This window comes from Tetrao urogallus, assembly GCF_951394365.1.
Source record: "Tetrao urogallus genome assembly, chromosome: 13".
Taxonomy (NCBI): domain Eukaryota; kingdom Metazoa; phylum Chordata; class Aves; order Galliformes; family Phasianidae; genus Tetrao; species Tetrao urogallus.
Window position 1 is genome coordinate 2,869,079 of NC_136826.1, and position 11,429 is coordinate 2,880,507.

General features: G+C 50.8%; 2 protein-coding genes across 2 annotated transcripts; one reads left to right on the forward strand and one right to left on the reverse strand.

Annotated features, from left to right (window-relative positions):
- Positions 1 to 306: 306 nt before the first annotated feature.
- NKAP (NFKB activating protein) lies at positions 307 to 4,110 on the reverse strand (the record flags this gene model as incomplete). Its single annotated transcript, XM_079542127.1, has 9 exons — positions 307 to 481; positions 1,120 to 1,269; positions 1,766 to 1,841; positions 1,991 to 2,106; positions 2,477 to 2,522; positions 2,637 to 2,756; positions 2,947 to 3,020; positions 3,499 to 3,579; positions 3,854 to 4,110. The coding sequence occupies 9 exons, from the start codon at positions 4,108 to 4,110 to the stop codon at positions 307 to 309; spliced, it is 1,095 nt and encodes a 364-aa protein (XP_079398253.1).
- A 4,379-nt stretch (positions 4,111 to 8,489) lies between these two features.
- On the forward strand, positions 8,490 to 10,529 carry ZBTB33 (zinc finger and BTB domain containing 33; the record flags this gene model as incomplete). Its single annotated transcript, XM_079541947.1, has 1 exon — positions 8,490 to 10,529. One exon carries the CDS (start codon positions 8,490 to 8,492, stop codon positions 10,527 to 10,529), a length of 2,040 nt encoding a protein of 679 aa, XP_079398073.1.
- Between the last annotated feature and the right edge of the window lie 900 nt (positions 10,530 to 11,429).

Consider the following 11,429-nt stretch of genomic DNA (forward strand, 5'->3'; position numbering starts at 1 on the left):
GCTCTCCCATGGAATCCACCTGCTTGTCCAATTCCAAGTGAGCGCAGAACTTCACTGCCTCCAACCCTCCTTGCCTGTTCCTTCCCTGTAATCTTTCAATTTACAGGTATTCCTTGCAGGTGGTGAGCAAATCATCCAAGAAAATCTGATGGAAGTAATCCTGTTTTCTTGATACAAATCACCAGTGCCTGGGGCTGGTCCTGTTGGGTGAAAGGCACTGCAGCACTTGCAGCTTTTTTCAAATCACGGCTGGAACAGGTCAGCTGCTGCTTGACAGCATCTATGGCATACAGTTCAAATGGGGAATTATTTTTCTTCTTTGCCCTTAGTCTTTCTGTAGACCATCTCTCGAAAGCTTGCAAGGATCTTATTCTCTCTCTTTCTCCTCTCTTCCTGGTTGAAGGATGCCAGAGCTCTCTTTTCATCTGCACTGTAAATTTGGTTCTCCTTACGCAGACGCACAGCTTCCATTCGACGATGTCTGTGGGGGAAAATATTGCATACATAAGCACAGGCAGAAGGATGTAATGCCCCATCACAGCCTCCATCCATTAACTAACCTGAAGGTTTTGAGGGCTAATAAACAAAGACACCTAAACCAGAGAACCCAAACTGCACAGAGACCTCCAAGGAATGAGCATGGCTGAGCTGATTTCTGAGGGTGTCTGCTCTCAGGCAGTGAGCAGGAAGTCCTTCATGATCCCAGGGTGTCAGGGTGCCAGCTTGCCAAAATACAAATGAACCTCCTTTTGTACTGGTAGAAAAAGAAGGTATGGCAAACCTCCCACACTGATGTGTCTCACACCAAAGAGGCAGCGCACAACCTCTGCTGTCCAAACACACAACCCTTAAGCCATCAGAGACAAGCATCTAATTTGAAATAAAGAGAATTAGAAGCACGCTATCTGGAAATAATTGTTATTCTTCAGGAACAAGTGACCTTAAGAAGCTATGCACCTATATGTAGCAGTAGAGTTCAGCATACGTACCTGGAAGCACGCACAGAGCACGCGCTCTTCAGAGCTTTCAGCTAGAGCCTGGAAACAGCTTTTCAGCAGGCCAACAAAGGAAGCAGCTTTGGAAAACGTTACTGAAACATCAGCATCACCAAAAACCTACCTGCTGCCACTCATTACGTAACCGGAGCTCTCAAACGAAGCAATTTCTTCACTGGTCAAACCAATCTCCCCTCTCCGAGGTATGCGTTTCCCTGCTTTTACGTACTCTGCCATTGCTGCACCTTCACCTGGCAACAGGGCATGCCCATAGCTGAAGGAATAAGCAGAGAGACAAACAGCAGGGATTTTAACCAGTCTCAACTGGAGGGATTCTGAGCTAAACATCCAGCTTCCCTAATCATTACTGGCTCCAGCAACATTTTAAGGATTTTCCCAATCTTTCCCAAGTCTGTTCTCATTTCATACTTAAGGCTAATCTTAGCAAGAACATTTTAAGTAACCAGTTTAATAAGTTCTGGTTAAATAGTAATAAAGGCTGCATAAAGTCACAAGACTGCAGAGCATTAGAGTAAAGGCACTTTACTGAAGTAAAGATGAATTAATTTTCTACGAATCCAGGCTACAATACATAAAACAGACTTTTCTACTTGAACTCAGGTCGGAGGAAAGACAAGCACCATTACCACTTCTGCCTTAGCTTCTGTTACTGCACCCCTCTCTGATATAAATCATTCTGCAGTCTTTTTGAGCAGAAATCTTCACTCTAGATCTACTTGATTTGATCGAGGTACCATTTAAGTACTCACTTCAAAGGCCGATCATCTTGAGACGCGTGTGTTTTGGGAGCTTCTGGTCCAATCAAGCTATCAGCTTCTGTATTTTCTGCAATGATCAAACAGCAAAGCAGATGAACACTGTGCCTGTTCTTTGTTATCAGAACAGTCAACAGGTCAGCAAACACTGAACAACAACAAAAAAAAAAAGCATGAAAAGAACACCAAGAAGTTTCAAGACAAATTTACGGAACCTACTTGATCTCTCAATCCAGAGATCTTCCCCTTGAAGCGTTTCATCATCAGAATCTTCACTGCTTGAATCACTGGATTCCTTCCGGCTCTTTTTATTTTTCTTTTTTTTATACTTCTTCCTGCAATAAAGTCAAAGTTATCCACCAAAATTTAAGATGAAAGAACATGCTGGGACTCACACTGCAGTTATGAGTTTCTCAAGGTACCTTCCACCAAGGACAGTCTGCATTTATATTGTCTGATTGAAAACAACTGATAGTTAAAGACAACCTATCCACTGTTATGCCTTACATACAACACTAGAAAGTGCCTTCCTGTGTTTCAAGGATCTCTCTGTGCTCTATGATTCTGTACATTTGAAGCCAGTCAGATTATGATTGTCCAACAGCATTTATGGCTCTCATTACAGGAGTGCTCAGCCTCCCTCAGTTCCTGCTAAGACAGTGCTTAAAAGCAGATGCAATTACACTTAACAGCCTGGAAACTTACTTCCTGTGCTTCCTTTTCTTCTTTTTGCTTTTCTTTTTATCTTCGTCTGAAAACAAACAAACAAAAAAAAGGAAGATCAAAAAAAGTACCCTGTGAATAAATAACTGCTTCTGCCACAACGCCTCAGCACACATCTCAGGCATGATTTCTTCTTTCTTACCACTGGAGCTCTGGTCGGACTCAGACTCGCTGTCACTGTCCTCAGAATGTTTTCTGTGTTTTCGTTTGGAAGCCTTTCGCTTTTTCTTCTTTCTTTTCTTCTTCTTTTTCCTTTTTTCCTCTGGCATGTTTTCAAAAGATAATGTTAGAGAAAAATGAAGACTTAGTCCCATATATACATCTGGACTTTCCCAAAGCAAGGGGGATATCACTCACTTCAACCAAAGCCAGTGAACTTCCTGACAGCAACAGCAGCAGATTCTGGGTAGCTACTGGTTATCAAAATGAGTTGTACAAACAAAGCCAAATACCTTCTGAGCTGGAATCCGAAGAGCTACTCTTGGATTTTGCCTCTTCGTCTTCTACTGGTGTATGCTCATCAGAACTGAAGAAAGATAAGTTTGCTTTTTAAAATCTATTTTGTAGTATTTAGTAACTAAAGATCAAGTGCACACATATGCTGAAACACATGCTTGCACATCTCAAGCCAGTACTTGCAACAGAGCAAACTGTGCCAACAGCCAGTGTGCAAGAGAGCATCTGCTTTCAGAACCACAGCACAACAGGCACCTAGGCTACAGTACAGAATGAATGGCTTGGGTTGAAAAGGACCATAATAATCATCTAGTTTCAAGCCCCCCCAAAGGAAATCACATAATTGTGTCACATCTTGTGTAACTGGTATGCTGGGATTATTTGAATGATGTCAGAGTTTGCTTATGTTGGTTCAGATGCTTCTGACGCAATGAACTGTGGCAACTGGGGCAGTGGAGGGCTAATGCAGTACTGGGAATTCTTCTAGAATTGGTATCATAAAAATCAGAGAGAAAAAAAAAACAGTGAAAAGCTAGACTGTGCCTTACTCAGGGTCAGGAACCTTTGGTGAAAGCCCCCAGACTTCAGGTGCGCCCAGCTCTCCGATTCTCTCTCTCTCATTCAGCCTCCTGGAATGAAGCACACCGTTATTGGAGGCCACCATGGTGCACCCGGCAAGCACCTGCTGGAAGTCTTACACTTGCAGGCACGTCCGACGTCCTTGAGAAAGGGAGTTAAAAACAACCGCAACCCAACCCATGCCCGCAGGCCGAGCGAGCAGAGGCCGCCCCGGCACACAGGAGTTCGGGCACCGACAACGGCTGCCAGCGGGCAGCAATACGTGCCGTTGGGCAGGGAGAGGCCGCAGCCCCGTCTGGCCCCCGGCTCGCGGGCGGTACTCGCCTCTGCCGCAGGATCTCCTCCTTCTCCTTCTCGTAGTACTCGGGCCAGGCCTTGCCGTGGTGGTGGTGGCCGTAGTGCCCGGAGGCGCGAGGCCCGCCGGGGCTACGCTCCCGGGAGCGGGACCAGCTGCGGCTCCGCCGGTGGCAGCCGCGCCGCGAACCGTTGCGAGAGCGGGACCGAGAGCGGGACCGGGAGCGGCGGCCGCGACGTTCGGGGCTGGCGACGGGCGGGCTGCGGGAGCGCGACACCGGCGCCATGATGGCGCGGCGGCACTTCCGGGTGGCGCGGCGGCACTTCCGGCGGCCGCCGCGCCTCGCTGCGCTGCTCGGCCGGCGGCGGGCGGCGGCGGAAGCGGGGCAGCCCCGCCCGCGGGGCGCATTGCCCCAGCCGCCCGTGCGGCAACGCGGCGCCGCGGCGGCGGCGTTCCCGGCAGCGGCGGGGCCGTTCTTTTGTCACCGCCCGGCAGCATGGAGGCGCGGGCAGAGCCGCGGCCAGGTAAGGCGGCGCGGGCCTGGAGCTGGGCCGGGGAGCCGGAGAGGAACGGACCCCCGTGAGGGGCGGGCGGGCGGAGGGTCTCGCCAGGGCGCGATCCCCGGTGCCGGCCGGCCGCTCTCCCCGCGCTGCTCTCGCGCCTGTCCCGGGTCGGTCCGGCCCCCGTCGCTGTCGGAACGGCTGTCAGCGTGGGCCGGCCTCGTTCCCGCATCGCCACCGCGGGTCCGTACCGAGGAGGAAGGCCGATCACGCGTGTTAGCGCGGGTGCGCGTGGCCGCATCGACACGGGGACGGGCCGGACGGAACAGCCGCTCCCCGTGCCCGAGCGCTGCCCGCTGCCGGCCGCCCAGCCCAGCCGCAATACGGCTGTTATTTACGCGGCGCCGCGTGGCTGCCGTTTGCTCGCGGCAGGGTCGTGCGAATGAGGCAGATGGGGGCCTGCAGCGGCTTTTGTTGTGCCAGCTGAGGCCGTGCTGCGTGGTTCCACGCTCCTGGATTCTGCCCAGCTCAGCGCCGGGCAGAGCAGTGGGTGCCTCCACGTCAGTGCCTGCACTGGCAAAACGAGGACTGGGTTATCTGGAGTATTGCACAGCTCTGCTGCCCGGCGCTGTAAAGTGAAGCATTTTTACACACAGGTTATACACGCCGTGCATACACAGTGTGTAACAGCACCTGCAATTGCTGCTACGGCCAATGAGAAGTGTCACTGGGCTCTAAATTCAGTTGTGTGAGGCTTTATATAATGGAATTGTCAGAAAAAACGCTTTCTGAAAATCCCTTGAAGGATGAATGATGGGAATTGGCATTTTAGACTCCTGCAGACACATTTGAAATTCCACAGTGAAATCACATCTCTGTTCCTGAAAGCTTTTTTACTCTTTAATTCGGATTTTATTGAAGTGCCCAAGCAGAAGTTCATTGGCCGATCCATCCAGTGTGATTTATTGTAATGTAAAACACATTTTTCATGACAGAGAACATTTCTCTCTCTCTCTCTCTCTCTCTCTCTCTCTTTAAAACAAGTCTTTAAAACAAATCCTTGTTCCCACAAACTTCCATTATAAAAAAAGAAGAGGCCTCTTCAAATTGCTTAACCGACAACTTGGTGCTGAACTTCATTTCCCTTCTCAAAAGCTTGCATGTCACTTCTCAACATTTCTAGTTCCTTTTTGTAGAGACCCCATTCCATGCATCTTTTCCATGCATCAAAATAAGAGCTGCTTTGTAATTCTTACCCCCTTTACCTGAACACCACCTTAAGTTGTACGCTCTAGATGCCCTTCTTGTCAACATCTCAGAAAAAATGCTTCATTTAATTTGTCGCTGTATACGTTTTTATGTGAGTTAAATCATTATTTTCTATGCTAATATGAAAGAGGCCTCGCTGGGCCAGAGGGTAAGGAGTTCAGAACTCGTTTTTGAGAATTCCAGAGCACTGCTCCTTCCAAATCAGTGCTTCTCTTTATCTGTACATTCTCCTGTTAGTTTTTAGAAAGGGGACTGGCAGTGAGGAGAAGAAACTCCTTAAATCTGAAGGATGAAAGGCTAAAAAATGGTTTAATTTGAACCATCAGACATTTTTGGATGATTAAAAAAAATGCTCATCATGTTATTTTCATGGAATATAACTTTCTGTATAAAGATGACTGAAGACCTGTATCAAAGGACACAAATCAAAGGAAGCGTTGGATGAGGAAGGAGAACCTGCCTTTCCCCCTGGTTATTCTTTCCTGTTATTCTTTTTCCTTGCTCAGCTCTCAGGAAAAGCTTAGAAATAAACAGAAACTGGTTTTGTAACATTTTGATCTGAGGCCTCTCTTTAAAGAGGCAGCTCTGCTGCAGGCTGTGCAGAGGCAGGGAGTGGGCATGGTACAGGGCTTTTCTCCCCAGAAGGGCTCCAAAGGCTGGGCAGGACCATTTCATTGCTGATGGGACTGCCGTCATTGGTGTCAGGTGTGCTGATGGTTTTGGTTGGCAGTGATGGAAGGCGCTTCATAGAATCACATAGAATTACAGAATGGCCCGGGTTGGAAGGGACCTCAAGGATGATGAAGCTCCCACCCCCCTGCCACAGGCAGGGCCACCAACCTCCACATTTAGTACCAGCCTTGGCTGCCCAGGGCCCCATCCAACCTGGCCTTGAACACCTCCAGGGATGGACGGGGCATCCACAGCCTCTCTGGGCAGCTGTTCCAGCACCTCACCACTCTCTCTGTAAAGAACTTCCCCCTGACATCCAACCTCAATCTTCCTTCCCTCAACTTTTTCCCCTTGTCCTGCAGTTATCTCCCCTTTCAAAGAGTTGATTCCCCTCCTGTTTGTGGGCTCCCTTTAGGTACTGCAGGCTGCAATGAGGTCACCCCGCAGCCTTCTCTTCTCCAGGCTGAACAAGCCCAACTCCCTCAGCCTGTCTTTGTAGTGGAGGTGCTGCAGTCCCCTGATCCTCTTTGCGGCTCCTCTGGACCCTCTCCAACAGCTCCCTGTCTTTCTCGTACTGGGAGCTCCACACCTGGACACAGTGCTGCAGATGGGGCCTCACAAGAGCAGAGTAGAGGGGGACAATCACCTCCCTGTCCCTGCTGGCCACCCCTCTGCTGATGGAGCCCAGGATCCCATTTGCTTTCTGAGCTGCAATGCACACTGCTGGCTCATGTTCAGTTTTTCAGCCATCAGGGCTTGGCAGATCTGAGTCTTCAGAAACATCCAGAACCCCACGTTGTAGCCGCGGAGTCCGTAGGAACAAAAGGAGCAGATCAGGAACCGCAGACGAAGCGTGGTGTGATCTCGGTGCTCTCTGAGCACTGACAGGCACCGTTTCCAGAGGCTGCTCGGACGGCCGCCCGCGGGCCGTGCGTGGGAGCCGCTTTGAGTCAGGAGGTGTGAGCGCGGCTCCTCCGTGGCGCCCCGCACACAGCACGAGCGGGGCCGTGCCTCCTGCCGAGACGCCGGGGCTCTTGGCGCCGCTCGTGCCTCCGCGGCTCTGCGCACGCGACCCGACGCAGGGCAGGGGCTGGGCGGCTACAGAGAGGCGGCGGGAGCGTCGAAGTCGACGGCCGGCCCGAGGCCTCGACGGACGCGGCGGCCGCTCCCCCCTCTCGCGGCCCGAGCGCTCCCGAAGGCTGTCGAAGCCGTTCGGGTCGCGGAGCCGAAGGCTGCCGAGCGCGCTCGGGCGGAGTGCCGGGCCAGCGGGGCAGGGCAGCGCGCCGCAGCGCCCCCTGCCGGCCGCACTCGGGGAGCAGCGCCCGAGCCCGAAGAGCGGCGGCCGCGGCGGGGCCGGTGCCCGCGAGCGCGGGGCGGCGCGGCGGGTGCCAGGTAAGGCGGGCCGCGGTCCCGCTCCTCGCGCCGCGATTCCCGCGCCGCGGTTCGTTCCTCTCCTCTGCTCCCGCCGCCCCCGGGGGCCGCTCCGCCCGCCTCGCCTCGAGCAGGAAGCGGCGGCGGCGGGCACGGCCCGGCCGCGCGGCGGGGCCCCTTCGGCGCTGGGCCGCGGGCGCTCGGGGCCGGGCGCTAGGCGACCGTCGGCCCGCTCTGAGCCGCGCGGGGCTCCGGGAGCGGGGAGCCGCCGCTCGTGTCCGCTCGCGGCCTCTGGGGCGCCGAGGTCAGGCGCTGCCCGGGCCGGTTCTGCACCGCGCTGTCGCCGCGCCGCGGCCTCCTGCGGGAACGAGCCGAGCTGCGTGAAGAGGGGCGAAACCGACGCTTGCGGGGCGCGGAGGTGAAGGGCTGGCGGCTGCCCGCCCCATCGAGGCGGCCGCCTGCCCCGCTCGCGCTGTGCGGCCCTTGGAGAGCTGGGTGCTCCCGAGCTTCTCGTAACTGCATAGAATACATTCAGATGTCTGTAATGTTCAGCCTTTCGGGGAAGCCCGGTCTCGCATCTTCTTCCTTCTCAAATTTACCTCGTTTGCCGCTGAATCAAAAGCAGGCTTTTCGCCTGGCAGGAGCAGAGGGCATGTTTAGGACTGCTCGTGCCTCGTGTGGACAAACACTGCATCTGCACGGCGCCCTGATGTACGAGCTTATGATTAACGCTTCACGCTGAGGTTTGTTTTTTTAGAGGATGGAGTAAACTGTAAACGCGGAAATACTTTCGTGCAGTTAAAGCTCTACATCTGTGGTTTTGCTTGATCCCTGTTACTTTCTTTTTACAGGAATGGAGGGGGAAAAACTGATTTCTGCAACAGACACGCAGTATTCTAGTTCGCTCCTTCAGTCTTTGAACGAACAACGCGGCCATGGGCTTTTCTGTGATGTTACTGTTATCGTGGAGGACCGGAAGTTTCGAGCTCACAGAAACATTCTTTCTGCCTCAAGCACGTATTTCCATCAGCTTTTGTCGGTGGCCGGGCAAGTAGTTGAATTGAGCTTTGTGAGAGCTGAGATTTTTGCGGAAATACTTAACTATATGTATAGTTCCAAAATAATCTCTGTTCGAGCCGACTTAATTGATGAATTGATTAAATCGGGACAACAGTTGGGTGTTAAATTCCTAGCTGATCTGTCCATAACTCCATCTGATGGAAGGAGCGTGCCATGTGAGGTCAAAGATGGTGCTTCAGAAACTTCATCTTCTGGCCCCACTCAAAAGGATGCTGAAACACAAGTACCTGCCATCAGGCAGGAGGGTCGAGAGGTGACGGGTTGGATGCCAGTTATAACTGAATCGTTCTCTCTACATGGCATAGCCTACGAGACTCCAAAAATAACAGTGACTGATTCAGATGATGATGATGATGTCATCTTCTGCTCTGAGATTGTTCCCCCTAAAGAATGTACTAAAGACGCAAATGCTGCAATCCAGAACCAGCCTTGCCCAAATGCGCCTGGAGTTTCTGACCAAAAATCGTGTGGTAGTGGTGGTGGCTCCCCGCTCTTGGCTAGCACCACGTCAACTCAAAAACTTACTTCCTCTGCTAATCAGCTGAATCCAAACCAAGCACTGTCAAGTGCTGAGTCACTTGTCCCTGGGACACCGCAGCATTCGACAACTGAGCTCATTTTGCTGAATCGGCCTCCAGTTAACCCCTCAGCCAGCGTCAGCTCCTCGCATCAGACGCACGTTCCCCCTACGATTAATTTGGTTGAGGAGAGCCAGAAGCCTTCTGAGAAAGGACCCTCAAAGGAAGTGGAGACAGCTGCTGTTGATATAGAAGAGGTGGTCGAGGACAATGATGATGTCATCAGCTCCTCTAGTCCTAGTTCAGCCAGCAACAGCTCTTCGGTTCAGCAACCTTCTGTACCCAAAGCGGTGACTTCTGAAGGATCTGGAGTACAGAAAAAACAGGTTGTTAAGTTTCCGCAAGAGCAATCTTCTAAACCTGGAGAATTTAAAATAAAAATCTCAGATGTCCTTACTGGAAACAACAAGGAATTCGGTCCAGGTATAGCGTCAAAACATGCGGGAGAAGGGCAGAAAATCATAACGTTAGATACGGCAACTGAAATAGAAGGCTTGTCCACAGGCTGCAAGGTATATGCAAATATTGGGGAGGACACTTACGACATAGTCATTCCGATTAAGGATGATCCTGAGGAAGGGAAAGCCAAGTCTGAGGAAACCCCTAGAACGTCTGACGGCGATTCCTCAAGCAGGAAACGCATGAAAGTAAAGCACGATGACCATTACGAGCTGATCGTGGATGGAAGGGTCTACTACATTTGTATTGTGTGTAAGAGGTCGTACGTGTGTCTGACGAGTTTACGGAGACATTTCAATGTTCATTCCTGGGAGAAGAAGTATCCGTGTCGATACTGTGATAAGGTTTTCCCTCTTGCAGAGTACCGTACGAAGCATGAAATTCACCACACTGGTGAGCGGAGGTACCAGTGCTTGACGTGCGGCAAGTCTTTCATCAACTACCAGATCATGGCCTCTCACATAAGGTCGGTTCACAGCCAAGACCCTTCGGGAGATACCAAGCTGTATCGACTGAATCCTTGCAAGTCTTTGCAGATCAGACAGTACGCATACATCTCCGATCGCTCGAGCAGCTTGCCGGTAATAAACGAGAACAGGATCGTGTATCGCGTTGACGCAGCAAAGAATGGCACTGAGGGAACGGCATCGAATGCTCCAGGCAAACAAATGAGCTGGGATGACATTTTTGTTCCGCAGGGAAATGATGCAATTTTTAAGCAAAATCAATCAGAGGGTAGTACTGAATTTGAGTTTGTAATACCAGAATCTTACTGACGTGCATTATATGCTGGGAAAAGGCTTCAGTGAGTACATAGTGCAGTTTTTATAAACAGTCTGTTAAAAAACAAATTGCTCAGAGTGAGAACAACGAGAACTTGTTTGACAAACTCATCAAATGGTAGTGCTTAGATGGATCGTTAGTAGCTGCAAATCATTTGTGGAAGCGATTCATTGGAAGGTTTACTTGAACACAGATTAAGACATTTCCAAGGAGCTGGCAGTGTTTGCAAGTTTGTTCATTTTGATCAGAACACAGGGAAAAAGGTGGCTGGAAAAAGGTGCAGCTTTCTCCTAAAGAGCGAGAAATCTGATTTCTAAAGTAATTCAAGGTATTTCCTGTACCCATACTTAGATAAACCCTTTCTTTCATCTTAGCACTTTAATGCTGAATTGTGCTTCATGATTCATGAAGAAAACAGTAAGATTTTCTATGGTAATGTTTTCAATATCGAACCATTGTGTTATTTTTCTGAATAGCGTGTTACCACAAGGGTCCAAAATGACTGATCCAGTAGTTTGGAGCAGTGCATTTTTAACTAGCATCTGAACTGTGCTTTTAGAAGCAATACGAATCATCTGTCCTCACGCAGGTATTCCTGCCGAGGAGAGATGCTCAATTTGGTCTAACTCGAACATGCTTTTAATTGTGTTGGATTACAGGATGGTAGGTGGGCTAGTCACTGGACCATTCTGTTTCACTCTTTTTTTATCAGGGAAAAAAGTACTCAGTAGTGGAGGAATCAAGAACACTCATAAACTTTTTTTTTCCCCTCTCCATTTAGAAAGGTTTCAGTGTGGTATAAAAAAAAGTGATCATCCCCATGATACCCAAAGGCTTTGAAATTTACTCAGAATGGAGAAATCCTCTGAGTGCTGCATCAGTGCTGAGGCTGC